The sequence below is a fragment of the Lepisosteus oculatus genome, chromosome 4 (genome assembly GCF_040954835.1).
Source record: "Lepisosteus oculatus isolate fLepOcu1 chromosome 4, fLepOcu1.hap2, whole genome shotgun sequence".
NCBI classification, from domain to species: Eukaryota; Metazoa; Chordata; class Actinopteri; order Semionotiformes; family Lepisosteidae; genus Lepisosteus; species Lepisosteus oculatus.
The window spans coordinates 56,187,380-56,204,850 of record NC_090699.1 but is presented as its reverse complement, the minus strand read 5'-3'; the positions used below and the strand labels follow the sequence as shown (position 1 = coordinate 56,204,850).

The 17,471-nt window shown below is 42.2% G+C and overlaps 1 protein-coding gene across 2 annotated transcripts in view; it reads left to right on the top strand.

The window, feature by feature from the left end:
• Positions 1-16,850, top strand: part of lamb2l (laminin, beta 2-like) — a 65,789-nt gene extending 48,939 nt beyond the window's left edge. For both annotated transcript variants that reach the window (XM_069189390.1, XM_069189391.1), the window contains 16 exons: positions 455-598; positions 767-998; positions 1,909-2,072; positions 2,770-2,997; positions 3,382-3,596; positions 4,394-4,490; positions 5,516-5,888; positions 6,572-6,756; positions 7,086-7,333; positions 7,945-8,151; positions 8,636-8,780; positions 8,952-9,150; positions 9,746-9,887; positions 10,411-10,587; positions 11,795-11,960; positions 13,430-16,850. In XM_069189390.1, coding sequence (XP_069045491.1) covers positions 455-598; positions 767-998; positions 1,909-2,072; positions 2,770-2,997; positions 3,382-3,596; positions 4,394-4,490; positions 5,516-5,888; positions 6,572-6,756; positions 7,086-7,333; positions 7,945-8,151; positions 8,636-8,780; positions 8,952-9,150; positions 9,746-9,887; positions 10,411-10,587; positions 11,795-11,960; positions 13,430-13,569 — 3,062 coding nt within the window. In that variant the 3' untranslated portion in view covers positions 13,570-16,850. The remainder of the gene's footprint in view (positions 1-454; positions 599-766; positions 999-1,908; positions 2,073-2,769; positions 2,998-3,381; positions 3,597-4,393; positions 4,491-5,515; positions 5,889-6,571; positions 6,757-7,085; positions 7,334-7,944; positions 8,152-8,635; positions 8,781-8,951; positions 9,151-9,745; positions 9,888-10,410; positions 10,588-11,794; positions 11,961-13,429) is intronic.
• Positions 16,851-17,471: the final 621 nt, after the last annotated feature.

Sequence of the window (17,471 nt, the reverse complement as noted above, 5' to 3'; positions counted from 1 at the left end):
CAAGCACAGCACAAAAGAGGGAACAAGGAATCTAGAGAGCTGCAGAGAGGCTCAGAGTAAACACTATCACAGAGCCCAGACCACTGTCAGCTCAAGCCTTGAGTCGCCTGCTCCACCTGAGATGGGGGAGGTCATAATTGACCACAAGAAAAACAGATTTCTTATGTGTAACCACGGCAACAGGCACTGACTGACAGGTGAGTAGAGACATGGCCTACTGCCACGGTAACAATAGCTTAACCCACAGAGCTCCAGTGGAGCCAGGGTAGCAGAACCATTTATCCCGTAAATGCAACAAACCGAAAAAAAGTTATAATCTAGATATTAATAATACAGTAATAATAACAAAAAGAAACTTTATTTCATACGGCACCTTTAAAAGTAATAATGCAAAGTGCTTTACAGTTAAACGAAAAAAGCTTTATTAAAAAAACTTTTTTTTTTTTGCTTGCAGCCTGTCAGTGTGACCCCCAGGGCTCCCTCAGCACGGTGTGTGAAAAGGTCGGAGGGCAGTGCCACTGCAAGCCCAATGTGATTGGCCTGCACTGTGACCGATGTGCTCCAGGGACATTTGGTTTTGGCCCTTATGGCTGCATAGGTGAGTGCTGCCCGAAATCTAGTATTTGTGAAACTATGTTCAAACAGCAGCTGCTGAAAGACTTGGATTCAGAAGTCTGTCGTGAGATCTGATAGAGGCAATGGAACGGATGAATTCTTTGAAGTTACTATTTACCCGGGTCTCTTCTGAAATGCTGTCTCTCTCCAGCTTGTGATTGCCATTCTCATGGGTCAGTCAGCAGCCTGTGTGACCCTCTCTCGGGCCAGTGTCGGTGTCATCACGGAGCCACGGGAAGGCAGTGTGCCAACTGCTACCCCGGGCACTGGGGTTTCCCTAACTGCCGGCCTTGCCAGTGCAACGGGCACTCGGAGAGCTGTGACCCATCCACGGGAGCCTGCATCAACTGCAGGGACTACACTGCTGGCGAGCAGTGCGAGGGGTACGTGGAACAAGACTCTGGGGGGAGAGGTGGACAATACAATAATTGTCAGCAGCCATATCACCCTGCAACTCACAAGAGGCAGCCCACTGAAGCTAAGCAGGTGTGAGCCTGGTCAGTACCTGGATGGGAGACCTCCTTTGAAAAACTAAGGTTGCTGCTGGAAGAGGTGTTAGTGGGGCCAGCAGGGGGCGCTCACACTCTGGTCCATGTGGGTCCTAATGACGGGGACACTATACTGTAAAAACAGGCGCCGTCCTTCGGGTGTGACGTAAAACCGAGGTCCTGATTCTCTGTGGTCGTTAAAAATCCCATGGACGCTTCTCGAAAGAGTAGGGGTATAATCCCGGTGTCCTGGCCAAATTTCCCATTGGCTCTTACCAATCATGGCCTCCTAATAATCCCCCTCTATGAATTGGCTACATTACTCTGCTCTCCTCTTCACTGATAGCTGATGTGTGGTGAGCGTTCTGGCGCACTATGGCTGCCGTCGCATCATCCAGGTGGATGCTGCACATTGGTGGTTGTGGAGGGGAGACCCCATTACCTGTAAAGCGCTTTGAGTGGAGTGTCCAGAAAACCGCTATATAAGTGTAAGCAATTATTTATTATTATTATTATTACAAGCGGTTGTGAGGCGCTCTTGCTTTCCTGACTATCACTAAGCCAATCGTAAAGGGGGTTAAAAGATAAAGAGTTTCTTGGTGTCATCTGTCCACAATAAACTAGTTTTTGTTTGTTTTTTAAAAATAATGTGAAGCCCTGGCATTTTACTGGATTGTTTTCTGAGGCAGTTTTGTGTGCTCTGCAGTGCTGCATTGTAAGGTAAAGCCTCAGAAGGCCTAGATGAACAGTGATGATCCGTCTCCTGCAGGAGGGGCCCTCTCTTTACTCAATCTGTGCTCTCCAGGTGTATGAAAGGCTTCTATGGAAACCCTGTTCTGGGCTCTGGGGATCACTGCCGGCCGTGTCCCTGTCCAGGGAACCCAGGGAGCGCTCACTCGAACGGGGAATCCTGTTACGCTGACCCTTCGTCCAACCAAGTCATCTGCAATTGCAAACAAGGATACGCAGGTGAGGACGCAGGGAATATGAGACCGCTCCCAAAGCATGGACGGAAATGACAGAAAAAGGGGAAGTTATAACGGGTGGTGAGGTGGATAGCTCTGCTGTCTCACAGCTTCTGGGTCCTGGGCTGGGGTGCAGCTTCTGTATCGAGTTAGCATGTCCCCTCCTTGTCCAAGAGGGGTTTCTCAAGAGTGCTCTGGTTTTCTCCTGTAGCATCCCTCCCCCCCCACAAAGATATGCTTTCCAGGTTAATTATCATCTCTGAGCGGACACCCTGGCATCCTGTCCAGACTACAGCCCTGCCTCATGCTGGGTGAGGCTGTGGCTCAGTGCAGCTCCTTAAAAGTAAACTGGTTATTGAAATGAATTGAAAATGAATGGAAGGGAGCTTATGAGCTCAAGGTGGAAGAAACAACAATTGTGTGCACAGTAGGGAAAATACCTTCTCATTAGGACTGAAGTGTAGTGTCAATAAGAATGAGTAGCCTCGCATTCAAAAAGAGCACCATGTTCTTCCCACATGGGCCTGTGTCGTGAAGAACATTTAACCACCCAATTTGCAAATGAAAAAATGCCTATTATTTGGTTCATTGATCTCAATTTACAAACTGGTCAAAAAAGCCGCTGCTCATGTTTTGCTGATCTGATCTGAAACCTAAACCCGTAAACCTCCCCCAGGCTGAATCTGTTTTCTCTTCCGCAGGCCCCCGCTGTGACCGATGCGCCTCTGGGTATTTTGGGAACCCAGAGAGAGCTGGTGGAGAGTGTCGGCCTTGCCAGTGCAATGGCAACATCGACACTCTGGACCCGGGCTCGTGTGACCCCCGGACGGGCCAGTGTCTGAAGTGTCTCTACAACACAGATGGACCGACCTGCGGGGAGTGTAGGCCCGGTTACTATGGCAACGCCCTGATACCTCAGAACTGCAGGCGTAAGTTGCAGCTTTTTTTCCCTTGTTTTCTCCCCACCCCCCCCCCGTCTATTTAATTTTAAAATCTCTAGTCACAGGTGGAAAGATGTCGTTGTTGTGGTCTTCGCACAACTCACAGTGGGCATTTTTCTTTAACACTGTTCTAGACCGTAGCAAGGGGGCATTTTCTGTCATGTCTGATGATATTTGTACCTGTGCCTCGTCTCCCTCATGCTTTTTAGAAGTGGAAGCATTTGCCTATGTCTCATCAAGGATCACTTGGGGATCTAGATTGCTTTGTTTCTTTTTACCGGGCTATTCCTTTTGTATACTGGTATTGTAGTCTTGTCTGTATTTCCTCATGGATGCATGTGAAACAATGTTCATGCCCCATCTGCCTTCTAGGCTGCACATGTGCTGCTGTGGGCACCCTGCAGTCTCAATGCCAAGGAGACCTGTGCTACTGTGACAAGAAAACAGGGGCGTGCCCCTGCCGGCCCAGCGTCATTGGGCAGAACTGCGATCAGTGTGCACCCCAGCACTGGAATTTGGGCAGGGACCTTGGCTGTGAGCCCTGTGCCTGCCACCTCCAACACTCCCTGCGTGCTGACTGCAATATGGTAAAGCAACAGGGGATCACTGTCTCTACGGGCTTACTGCCTCAACGATGGGGAAGCTTTCAAAGCTTTCCAAAAATTCTCCTGATTTCTACAGTTTGCGGTACAAAAATTCAAATCTAGCAACAGACAGAGCCCACAGGTGTCCCAGCACAATCCTGGCTTATGCTGGTGACCTTCATTCAGAAAGAAAGTAATACGCACTATTAAGTAAAAAATGTAGTATTTGTTTAGAACTTATGGAGAGCCTTCTAATGAAAAACTCAATAATTCAAAGCGTACTCAATTTCCCAGATTTACCATTGAAGATTTTTTTTAAAAATGACTTCTAATTCTAATGTCCGGTCTTTTCACATGAAAGACAATGATCTTACTAGCTTACTAGAAGTGTAAACTACTTGTGGAATGAATTAGGGAGAACGTACAGTTTTAAGCCCCTTCATTCACAAATTGCATAGGAAAATCATAGGAATTAGAAAAAAGCAGGTCCTTAAGCAGGGAAGTCTAGAGGATTTTTGTAATATTTCTGATTATTTTTTTTCACGATTATGCTGCCTTCCATGCTCCATTACCACTGCCTTTTAACTTTAAGCTCTGCATTCTCTATTACAAATGTCACCTTTGTTGGTAAAGAGCTGCGCTACAGAATTTTTTTTTTTGTCAGTGTTACAGAAAAGGTACTGCTTAGTTAAATACTGTGTATGTTAGCCATACAAAATTTAATAAAGTCCCCATTTCTGCTATAACGAGATCTATTTTCTTTGTTTTTTGTGTTTCTTGGAATTCCAACCATTCTCCAGTTTACCGGACAATGTCACTGCCGGCCTGGGTTTGGAGGACGAGTGTGTTCTGAGTGCCAGGAGGATTACTGGGGAGACCCCACCACAGAGTGCAAAGGTACCCCTGGATGCAGCTGCTAACCCATTCATATTCTACAGATACTATCACCGATGGAGATTTTGTTATCATACTGACCTGAACTGTATATCACAAATGCAGAATCGCGCAGTTTAAAAGCGTGCCGTGCACTGTTCCTGGTTAACGTTCAGGTGGAACACTTCCGTATTGAGTGAAGGAGTTCGAAGCCGGGAGTGCTCTTTCACTGCAGGTTGTTTGCTTATCTCCAGTTGCACCAGGAAAGATCATGTCCGTCTGAAAACAAGATCTTAATCATCTCCAGGTCTGATATTGCCAGCAGCCATATCACCCTGCAACTCACAACTGGCAACCCACTGAAGCTAAGCAGGTGTGAGCCTGGTCAGTACCTGGATGGGAGACCTCCTGGGGAAAACTAAGGTTGCTGCTGGAAGAGGTGTTAGTGGGGCCAGCAGGGGGTGCTCACCATGTGGGTCCTAATGCCCCAGTATAGTGATGGGGACACTATACTGTAAACAGGCACCGTCCTTCGGATGAGACGTAAAACCGAGGTCCTGACTCTCTGTGGTCATTAAAAATCCCAGGGCGTTTCTCGAAAAGAGTAGGGGTGTAACCCCGGCGTCCCGGCCAAATTCCCCATTGGCCCTTACCAATCATGGCCTCCTAATAATCCCCAACTATGAATTGGCTTCATTACTCTGCTCTCCTCCCCACTGATAGCTGATGTGTGGTGAGCGTTCTAGCGCACTATGGCTGCCGTCGCATCATCCAGGTGGATGCTGCACATTGTTGGTGGAGGGGAGTTCCCATTACCTGTAAAGCGCTTTGAGTTATATAAAGTACTATATAAGTGTAAGTAATTATTATTATTTTTAATTATAACCCCAGTGGCCAGTCAAAGCTGCAGTAATGACATTTCCCTTTAGTTTTTCCCCTTATAGATGTTCCTTAAGCTCTAGGCTGTTGCACCTGAATCAGAGTTTGCAATCAAGGAAACTGACCTATCTCTGTCAGCTCTTAGTACAGTTCTTCTCCTCTGTTCCCAGAGTGCAGCTGCGACCCCTTCGGCGCCGAGATCTCCCAGTGCGACCGACAGACAGGGCACTGCCAGTGCAGGGAGGGGGCGACGGGTCCGCGCTGTGACCAGTGCTCCCGCGGCTTCACCGGGAACTTCCCCAAGTGTGTGCGCTGCCACCCCTGCTTCGACCAATGGGACGGGGTGGTTTCCCGCGTGTGGGCGGAGCTGGAGCGCGTTCGGGAGCAGGTGAAGAAGATCCAGGCCACCGGGATCACCTCCAGCCTCAATGACGCCCGCATTCGGGACCTGGAGAAGAAGCTGGAAAACATCCAGAGGCTTATTGATGACAGGGCCTCTGAGAAGATCTACCCCCTGGTCAAGCAGTATGCTGATGACCTGAGGTAAGGCCAGTGCCACCTGGCTTAAGCAGCCTCTGTGGTCTCATCTCTGCGATGTGTGGGCATCGAGAAAGGCAGTTGCAAGGTGGAGAGATTCTGCATCTCTTCTTATCTTGTCTGACTTATTATGTACAGTATCATCTCAATATTTTTACACCTTGTGGATTGAACATGGAGTTACTGTAGATTTCATGTCCATCCTTCCATTTTTGAACCCCTTCTTTTTATAAATAGAAGTTAACTAATTTGAAATGTGAAATTCTAAAATAATTTTGAAAAAAGGTCTGTTTTTTAGGTATAAGTTGATTTGTAGTTTCTTGATTTTTGATACATGGATCTTACAATAATGACAAATTATTGTATCTTATGGCTTTACAGTATTTATTCCATGATTCTTCTTTTAATAACAATAGGCTTCCTCTCACATCAAATGCCAACTGTTAAGAAATGCTAACTCTATATTAGACCTAATGCTTGTGTGTACTGAAACATTGACAAGTGTTAAGAAATAAATCACTTCGGAGTAGAGTAGAGAGAGTATGCCTATTTGATTTTTCTACCTAAAAATATTATTTTTCATTTTAGTATTGGTTTATTTGCCTGATTCTTTATGAAAATGATTTGTCAAGTGTACTTATTGTAGGTTCTGACTGAAGCGTCTCTTGTTTCCCTCTGTCCTTTGCTAGGGCAGCGATAGACAACACAGATGGGAGGTTGACGGGCATTTTTGGAGACCTGAACAGCACCATGCAGAAAGACAGGAAGCAGCTCCAGAGCCTGGATCTCCTTGAAACAGATCTCGGAGATCTCAACAGCACAGTGGCCAAACTCCGACGCAGACTGGAGAGCCTTATCACTGCTGGGATCACTGGTAACTCTCTGATATAGGTCTAAGAACCTGCCCATATGACTAGACGTATCACGACCTACTCTACCTTTTAATTTTGCCGTTCTGCCTCCAATCTATACAACAAAGCAAGCTACCTTTTTCCACTTCTTAAAACAACAGAAGCAAAGTTGGTGGCTTCCATTCTGGTTCCTTTATCTTTTCATCTAGTTCTAACCATTTGCTGTCATCTGAAATGAAAGTGGTGTTTCATCTTTATTCTTGGAGTAAAGCTTTTTGCTTTTCCTAACATCTTTAGTCCGTGTTTCTCTTTGAATTTCTCTCTGAATTTTATTATTTTACTTGCTTCCCAGAGCAATTTGAGGAGGTCCGTAAGTACTACAAGGAGTCCCTGGGTGCAGAGAGAAGATGCAATGGCTCAGTTTCTGGCCCTGACAGCCCTGTGGGACAGTCACAGGAAACAAGACGACGGGCTGAGGACCTCATGAAGAAACAAGCAGACAAATTCCAGCGCACAATGGCAGCCCATAAAAAATCCCTGAAAGAGCTGCAAGACAAAAGCAAAGACATGAACAAGAAGGTCCATCAACTTAGCCGTAAGGTACTGAATGTTAACACACCATTAATGTGTTAGAAGAAGTGTCAGGGGCCCTTCGTTAATAATAAACATCTAAGGACTCCTACTTGTTTCTTGTAAATATGTAGAATCTATCGGTAAATAAAATCAAATTACTACCTACAGTATGTCATGGACTGAGTCCCAAATTTTGCTATTAAGAGCCAATTCTTGGCCCCAAGATTAATCCTATAGTCCCCAAGACAGTACTGAGGGATGCTGTAAGCTGCTGTGTCAGTAAGGAAGGCACAAGTGAGCTCTGAGCAATATGCCCATGAATTCACCACTAATATCGACAAGTGTCTGTGCTGTCACCCCTGCGTCATTCAGAAGCCTGTCGATAACCAGGTTACCCACTGGTCAGCCAGTATGCATATACAGTAGGTCCCACAGGCTACACTGTCCAAGGGTAATAAAATAATTCTAGTAGAGTGTTCAATTGCTGAAGAAAAGTATAATCAAAACGCACCAAACATTTAATCGTATACTGTACAAACCCATGCTTCTTGATGATAGCATCCATATCATGTTTTCAGATGTGGTATAGAAATCAAGAAAAAACAATAAACTGGTTCTTTTAAACTTTCCACTTACAGGTCTGTGGAAGCACCAGTGGGCAAGAGAGCTGCACAGACAGCACATGTGGGGGTGCTGGTTGCCGTGACGAGCAGGGTCAGCTGAAGTGTGGTGGGGTTACCTGCAATGGAACTGTGGGCACATCTGTGAGAACTCTGAAGCTGGTCAATGACATCGCTGCCAACATGTCCACTGCCAACGATGAGCTGCAGAACGTTGCAAAGAAGGTCTGCTTCCCCTGTTCTGTTTACACACGACGTCCTCTGCAGCATTAATATTGGGCGCACGAAAATCATTTTGAAAAGGCTTCTTGAAAATACTTTTTACCTTCTTGAAAAGCCCTCCGCTTTTCCTAGCCACAATTTCAAAAGGGTTAAGAACAGAAAGCATTTCAGTGTTATTGTTACTTTAGCAATCTAAAGATGAATGTGTTCATACAGTATGCTTTGGTTGATCATAAATTAGTTTAACGCATTAAGTTTTTCGAAAGACAGAGTAAGCTGCAAATGCATAGCCACCTGTTCTTTCACAAGAACATACTCATCCCAAAATGACATATTGTCCTACAGAAACTCCACATTGGTGGGTACGACAGAAGTCCTGTTGAATCTGGTCTCATCACCATGCAGGGTACATACTGTACCTGCAAACTTCATGCTCTTTTTTTTTTTGGAGTGAACAGGAACTAAACTGTAGTGCTGATTTCTACAGCTGCAGGACATTGAGATGCTGATGCAGGAAGTAAAAACCCAGGCAAAGGGGGCATTGGAAAAAGCTCAGAAAAATAAGGAGGACTTTGTGAACTCCAATAAGAAGCTTAAAGAATTCATCCAGAAGATCAGAGATTTCCTGACTGGTTAGTTCACCCTCTTGTTTTACATCTATAGTGTCGCAATGTGGTTCAGTACATTTTGGAGAATCTTTTGTGTCTGTACTGAGCTGACGTATCGACAGAGAATGAGGAATATGGAAGCTTGTGCAGGTGCTGCTCGGTGTATTCCTCACATGTCCTTCCTTGGTGCTTCAGAGGAAGGAGCTGATCCAGGGAGCATTGAGCTGGTGGCCCAGCAGGTGCTGGCCATCTCGCTGCCCGTCAATGGAGCCAACATTGCCCGGGAAATCAAGGACAGCATCGCCAACCTGACCGACGTGGAGAAAGTCTTCAACACCACCTCCCAGCAGCTTCGCATCGTGGAGGAGCTCCTGCAAAATGCTCGTGATGCAAAGTAAGCATACGATCCAGTAGCTACCTTGCTTGTTTCCAGTTTCTTCTCTGATGGGGGTTTGAAAACACACTAGCTCCTTCCATCATTAAAGCAGCAGATTATTCCTTGGGATTGTATGCTTATGGGTGAAAGAGTGTGTTTTATTCATCTTGGTTATATGTTTCATGCAAGCTTTTGTTGCTATTAAATGGGAATTGTCTTTGAAGAAACTACAAATGTGAGCATTCAAAAAAGTGGGTTAAGTGTGCGTACCCAAACGTTTCCTTAAATATTTTTATTTTGGGGTGAGTGCCAACCTTTCCTTTTTAAAAAAATCCAATTTGCTGCACAAACTCACTTTATAAGTTATATGCAGTCAATAGGTCCGTAATCCTAGATTCAAGTGGAATTTATAAATTATTCAGTGGACTTTACGGATCACTTTGTAAGAAAGATGTCATGCTGTTGGTACTGTCATACTGTTAGACAGGAAGCAGACAGCTCTACACCCACACGTTCCACTCATAACTTGCCAGTTTTCCTTTAAACGCTGGAGTGTCTCAACTCATTCAGGATAAAAATTCCAAGTAGATGTCCTCTTGCTTCCTGAGCACAGGACCCGGGCAGAAGGAGTGAAGGGGCTTGTCAATGAGACGAAGATGACATTAGACGATGCCAAGACAGCAGCAGAGTCAGCAGAGAAAGCTCTCAGAAAGGCTCAGAAGAACATCAACAGTGCACAAAATGCCACAGACTTGGTAAAACATCTGTGTTTTCTGTCAAACTCACTAAAGTGCCTCAATTGATTTTAAGTTTTACTACTGGCTTTTGTACAAATTCTACCACTGAAGCAGAAAAAAAATGTGTTTAGCTTCCTTTTAAGCATTATGAAAAATAAGGCAATAAATATGAGGTATCTAACACTTATTGCTAGATTATTTATAACAGCCTGCATCTCAAAAACCCCTTTATACCAGGAGTCTAATCTCCATTCCCCCATTAGCCTCAGGACTGTTTGGGTTGCATCTGAATAGGATTCTCATGGTAGACAATGTCCTTACCTTGAACTTCATAGCCAGCAGCTATTAGCTTGGTAATGTATTTCATTTGGTAGCTTACCCAACAACAGAAATATTTTCACATCCAAAATTATGGTGTTATATTCTAAATTCCTTCAAGGCACAGACAAGAAAGGGACATACTTAATATATCTGATTGCCTTTGGACAATAGTTGACAACGCTTGCTCCATTTTCACCACCTTTCTGTCGCACTTTCACAGGTGAAGAATAAGCTCCAAGGCATTGACAGAAATCACATGGATGCCATGACACGACTGCAAGACCTGTCGAAGCAGGTGGAAGCTCTGCAGGAGAAGACAGGGCAGAACCGAGAGCTGGCCCGGAAAGCGAAAGCTCAGTCAGAAAATGCCACACAGACTGTGGAGGGGCTGGACGAGGTGGGTTTGCCAGGACGTCGCTTGCTGTGCAAGCTTCATGACACAGCATGAGCTTTAGCTGGGCGTATATGAGCCCTTGAAATCCATCACTGGCATGCTGGGGTATGTGCTATACCCCAGCATGCCACTGACGGATTTCAAGGGCTCATATAGTACATCAGCCTTACTGTATTTGATATTTGTTTTCATTTTACAATACATCACCCCTGTGTGTCTTTTATTTCATTTTCTAGTAGTTCTCAGATAGGAACAGTACAGTATGTGGCATTTACCCGTGCTGTTCAGTTGTTTATAATGCTGATTAATTGGACAAATCCCTCTTCCTGAAAAGCACTCTCCCTTGATTACTGAAGGTGCCAAGGCCTTGAGATCCATTGATGAAGTAGTGCACACTAGAAGCTGTGCTACATTGGTGTGTGGCCACAGCTGTTTCCCTCAGATTAATCCTTGTACAGTACATGTCAAAACTCATACAGTACTGCACAACAAATAAAAAGTAAAAGTAGATATAAATATTGTATTAACATGTCCTTTCCAGTCCTCACTGAAAATATTCTTGCATGAAATCCTCATGGCATCTTTATGCAGCAGAATACCTATTAGCCAACATTAAGTCTCAAATTTAATCCTGTTAACATTATTTCCTTCATTTAATTATGGTAACAACAGCCTGTATACTGTAGATACCCTTGAAAAATGCCCATTCGTTGTTGTTGTTTTTTTTCAGATTTGACATTTTCTGTTGTGTGTTAGAAATGATATGTTAGACAATGGTTAGAGCTAACAAATGTTGAGAAATGTAGAAAAGACTGAAATGTAGAAAAGATGAAACAGCAGTTCTTTGCATCATAAAACTGTTTTCACTAAGAAACCCAGATGCCAAATGACAGAATGGCAAGACATTAAACCCTTAGTCCATTATGGCTAGATTTGATTACCCTGTGGTCTGCTTAGGTTAGCTTGAGCCATTAGCTATCTCTGAGAGTGTTTGTTTTACTTTGGACACAAGCTCATCTGAATGCAGTCCATCAGCACAGGGAGAAATAGAACAGGTGACTGGAGGTAAAAGAACTGAAGTTATCCTGGGTCAGAGTGGGGCTGCATTTGGGCATCCGGTTTAAGAAAGACTGAAATCTCCAAACCGATGTGTAAAGGGATGAGTTTTGAATGTGAAGAGACATTAATGTTGTGGTATTGTATCTAACAGGAGATGGAAAATGTGGAGCAGAAATTTAAAGAGCTTCAGAAAAAAGTGGATGGTATGAACGGAGGAAGTGGAGCCATTGATGATATTGACAAGAAACTGAAAGATATCAAGAAAGATGCTGAGGACCTCCTCAATAAAGCCAACAATGGCATGACCGCACTAGATGGTATGTGGACATAATTTTCCATTTTTAAGAGGGTCAGGTTTTCAAAAATTCAAACTATTGCAGAGAGATGTACAGTAAATACCCAGTTTAAAGAAGTGTCTACACCTTATGGTCATGAGACAGCACATAAGGAAGAATTGTGTAGTCTCTTTTACTGAGGCCAGTCGTTGTTCTGTTTGATGTTTCTTTCTGTCTCTTCAGGTTTTTCATTCAAGCAGATAATATCTAGGGAAAGTGACAGACGTGTATTAAAAGCTTCAGTTGCCTCTGATGCTTCAGTTTTATTTTGCTGCAGAACACAGAAAAACAAACTCAGAAGCTAAGAAAGTCTGGGTCTGGTCAGTAGTAGATGGTAGAGCACTAAGGACAACTATGTTGGTGCTGTACATGATAGGTGTCATAGGTGACACTCTTCCCTGAAGAGCAGAATGTTGAAGCCAATGGTGACCACTTTGGTGACCAGGGATGACACGAATGTCAGATAACAACCCATTTCTCATTCTGACCTATTGATCCCTTTTTGCTAAAATGTTTAGGACCCATCTTGTCATCATGTTTCTGATTAGCTTGACGTTCTCTGCGAGTTTCTGTGCAAGCAGCAAAGGTGGTATTGTTAAGCTTGAAGTTCTCTGTGAGTTTCTGTGCAAGTAGCAAAGGTTGTATTGTTACAATAATGTACTGTAAAATGTACTGTCCTTTGGATTTAATATTAAACCATGATCCTGTCAACTCAGTCATCGAAGACCCCAAGGTACTGCCTGTAAAAAAAGAGGTGTCACCTCTGGTGTCTAGGCCAACATTCACTCTGGGCTTGAACCATTCTAGCCTACCTGAAATTCCTCCTTAATTCAGGGGGTGAAACAACATCTTACTTTAACACTGTGCTGTATGGTGGGACCACTGATGTAGAATGGCCTTCATGCTTCACCCAGATGGGTGGATGAAGTGCATTCCTCTTGTTTGTAAAGCAATTTGGGATCCTTTGAGATAAAAAATGTTATGTCCAGTATATGCAGTGTATTATTAGAAAAAAAAATGATCCTGTTTTTAAATGTGCTTAGTGTTTAAATTAACATAACCCCCATCTTGTATATCACGACTTAATGAACTCCTTCCTTTTTTGAAGAACATTTCTGCCAGGTAGACTTCAACATTTAAGCCTGCTGTTATTTGCATACGTTAAGAAAGACATGTGGATTGAAACACTGGTAGCGGTAAGAAATGTAGACCTGGCAGGTACAGTAGCTATGTAAAAGTTTTGAAAAGTATTGATGAAAAAAGGGCCAATGGCCTTAAGGGTCCTATTTTGCAGGCACTTTCACATGATTGACACTATGGCGGGTTGACACTATGGAGAATGGATGACAGTCTCTCGTATTTCTCTGGTGTTCCTTGTGACGTTTCCATGTTTTTAGAACGAGTCACTCTTGGACTTTCACTCAGTGCAGGATTTTTCTTGTTCCACCTAGATCTCGAAAAGAGGTATCGGATCAATGAGAAGAGGATGCAGGAGCAAAGGGATGAACTGGCTGATCTGGAGCGGAATGTCACCAGCATCAGAGACATTATACGTGAACACGTGACACAGTACAACACCTGCATTTTATAAGTGATCTTCAGATCCGACACTTATTTAGATTTACTGACACTTCTTGAGGTCTTATTTAGACCTCAGCCTCTGATTCTTGTTTAAAGAGCAGCTCCAGAGCTCAAAGGCAAGGCTACTGAGAGGCCTTTTTTTCCCCGTGTTACTTTTGATTTTCTAGATGTGAAGAAATGTACCTTGACTATGTATTAAATATGTTCAAAACTGCACGCAAACAAACTACAAATTTGGCCTTTGAAACCAGATTGAATCTCCAGTGAGTTGATTGGGTTTTTTTTTTGTTAACGAAAGGAACCATCAACACACTGTCCTCCCTAGATGTGACCTTTAGGACGAAGAAGTAATCTAACCTGCTTCCCGTAATGCCCAGAAAACTGCAGACACGGGCAATGTTGTGGAGATTTGCAAGACAAAATGTATCTTTGTAGCCCTATAACTGTATAAACGTGACACTTTACGTTTAAAGAACTAACATAAAAGGGATTTTTATTGTTTTTTGATCACTTATTGACAGTATGATATTGAGTGTAGAATTCCTTTTTATGCTTAAAATGACCATTATTGAGTAGAACATTGTATTAAAGAATATCTCTAAAAAACAAGGATGGAAAAACTTGACAGACAGACAGACAAATCGTGTTCTGCTCAAAAATGTAACAAAACCAGGTCCTGATGAGAGTGATTGTTTGCTAGAGTTAATTTAGACTAAAAGAGTGCTAAAAATCCAAGACTCCCACAGTCAGCACTTATTGCCATAATGAATAATCTTTATCGGGTAAAAATACTGGGCTCTGTATTCAAAACACTCAGGGACAGATATACCAATGTACTGAGCCTTTTTTACAAGCCATAAGCCTTTTACAAATGAGTGGAGGATGTACTGAACAAAAACAATTTTAAGAAACCTTGTGTGAAGATGTTTGGTCTTTGCAGCTAAACCATTAATGACTCATTGATTCCGGATAGTCCCGTTAGAAGTATCAAAAATGTGATTTGTACTTACCATATCCTTTTGTAGTTATACAAAGCCCAGATAAGGAACAGGAGTTTAATGTTCTAAAATACAGCCTGGAGCCTCTAACCCAGAGAAGCTGGGCTATGTTTCTCTCAGTGGCCTATAGTAGTAGATGTGGAAGTCTGGCACATTCCACTCTGTGTTTCCCTGTGCCTCATCTGCAGCCTCATCTACAATGATGAAGGCGTATATTTCAAATTTTCCATTACACAGTTTTACCTGATTAGTGAGAGCAATGGATGGCACACATGTGCCACTACTCCTCTAGATAATTCTAAGCACATGTATAGAATGACCTGCTAGCATGTACTGTAATTTAAAGATAACAATTACAAATGTCATTCATCTTGAGTTACTCCATTAGTTTTTTATTCCTAAGAATAAGAATAGCTGTATTTCTAACCAGCTGAAGGGAGAGACAGAATAGTATGGAATCTCCAGCTACTCTTTAATAAAATGGTTTTTTTTTCCTTCCTTCCTCATCATCACTCGTGCCAGTATATGGCTGTGGCGAGACAGACTGGGAGATTGCTCCCTGAACAGTCTTGTTTGTGCTCCACAGTATAACTACTACTTAAACCCAGACAGGAGCAGAGTAGTAGGCTATGCATGTCAGACCATCCTGGTTACCCACAGGTACCATGATTTATTTGGAGAGCTGGTGCAAAACTCATGCGAAGCTTTGTTTGCTAATAAGTTGCAACATATCGGTATATTGAGGCTCTTCTCGTTAATAAATGTACTGTAAGTATAGAGGATGTCTTGTTTAGTTTTTGAATTGTCATGGCACAAACACAGACTGCACTATGTTTGGTCTGCAAATGGCCCTTAAGTGCTTAGATATTTGAAGCAATCGAGTTTAGCTGCCTAAGTGTTTTGAATATAAGAACTCACTGACTTCATAAAGCAGGAAGCTTTGAATTACATATTTTTTCAAGATTTCAAACAAACTGGGAGTGTCAAAAAGACTACATTGGTTGGTCCTGTAACTAATAATCTGTTGATATAAATGATGTGTGAGATGTGAGAGACTCGGATCTTTCCTGTTTTTGATTCTTTGTTTTGATGCTTATCTAATGCTTAATTACCTATGTACTTAAGATAAAATGCATAAAACTAGCCCATTTGTTGCCTGCTGAAAATATGGTAGGTTTGCTATTAAATATTACTTTTGTGCACTTCACTGCACTTTTTAAGAAACGAGCATTTTTGAAAATAAAAAAAACAAAATCTTTGCTTTCTGCCAGATTTTCAGCATAGTAATGCTGTCATTTTGTATTAGATACTTTTTTAAATGTTTTTTTTTTCCGGAACAGGTAAATATATTTTAAAATCGTTAGAAGATACCTACAGTATAAAAGTAGATCAGGGATTTTAAAGTATGTTTCTATAATTTGAAAATATCCTTGGTCAGTATTTTCGGGCGTTTTCTCCATTAAAGTCCATTAACCCCCTACCCATGATAGAAACAATAAATAAATATCTGCGCCTATTTTAAATGTGCAAATTCCTTCTCACATTACATTATTGCAGTCCTTAATAAACCCAATGGTTTGCACAAAGTGTCTTTCTGCCTTTGGTAAAGTGTAGAAATATATGTCATTTGATGGAATAAGCTCAGGTGTAATAATCATGATACCTTGATAATTATGATACATAATACTGTATATAATTTAAAAACTAATTAGATATCTGATAACTAAATATATAGTGTCCTTTAAAACAGTAATTGTATAGTTAGGAGTGAGAGGACGAATTTTGAAGTGCTGTATACCATGCCCAAGCCTGTTTAAAACATGTCACAAATTTGTATTTTCTAATCAGACAAATTTAGATTTGGCTTCAGAAATGTATTGCAAAGACCGGAATATAACACCACACTTTTCTTATTGTACTGTTACCTTTGCTTTTTCCTTTGTCCAAAAGCCTGTGAGTTCATGTTACAAAGCTGCTATTAAGTGATATGGTGGAGGATAGACTGATACTTAATTCTAAAGAAGAGAGTTTCTCAATGGTCATTTTGGGGCACTTGATTAGTTTCTGGTGCAAGCTTACCCGGAAGAAAAGTGGGTACTGATTTAGCTGTTGAGAACTCCTGAGAAGAGATTGTAAAACTGTATGATTGAAATGGAGATGCCTCCAATACAAAGAAAAAGAATCTCAGTTGTGTATATTCTCAGATATGTCTGTCTATTACATTTGTGCATGAATCCTCAGTTCTTGTCATTGACAGAGAAACGTATAAACAATAAACATGCATTTGATACGAGGTTTTACTGTTTGGGTTTTCTGCATCATGAAAGATTTTTCTTCTTGGCATTTGTCAAAGTGGTGTGGGCGTTACTGCAGCTGCCTCCCAGCTGCTAGATTTGATTCCAGACAAAGGTACCTTCTGTGTGGAGTTTGCATGGTCCCTCTTAGTTTGCATGCATTTTCTGTATTAGGCTCCAGTTTTCTCCCAAGTTTCTAAATTGTGAGCCCAGCAATTGCCTGGGGCCTAATCTAAGGTGTATTGCAGAATTTCAAGTCAAAGATCAAGGTTTAGAGATGAAAAACAAGAAAACTTGTGTGTGCCAGCAGTACAAGACCTGCAAGTTTCATTAATCTAGAAATAACCTTTAGTGGTCTGCTATTGGTGCTGTTTCTTGTTTAGTCCACCAGAGTGCATCAGATGCTCTAGCTGTTCAATCAAGAATCAGCAAATTCTCAGTGATGTGTTGAATATAATGCTTTGAAGAGTTCTTTAAAAATCAGCTGGTGTCATTTATGGGTTACAGTTAATTCTTCAATTAATTACAGTTAATAACTCCAAGTTATTACTTATGTGTTTATTTTTATGTTCATGTCATTTAATGTAGACAACGCAGAGTTGATGGACACTGAGCTGTTT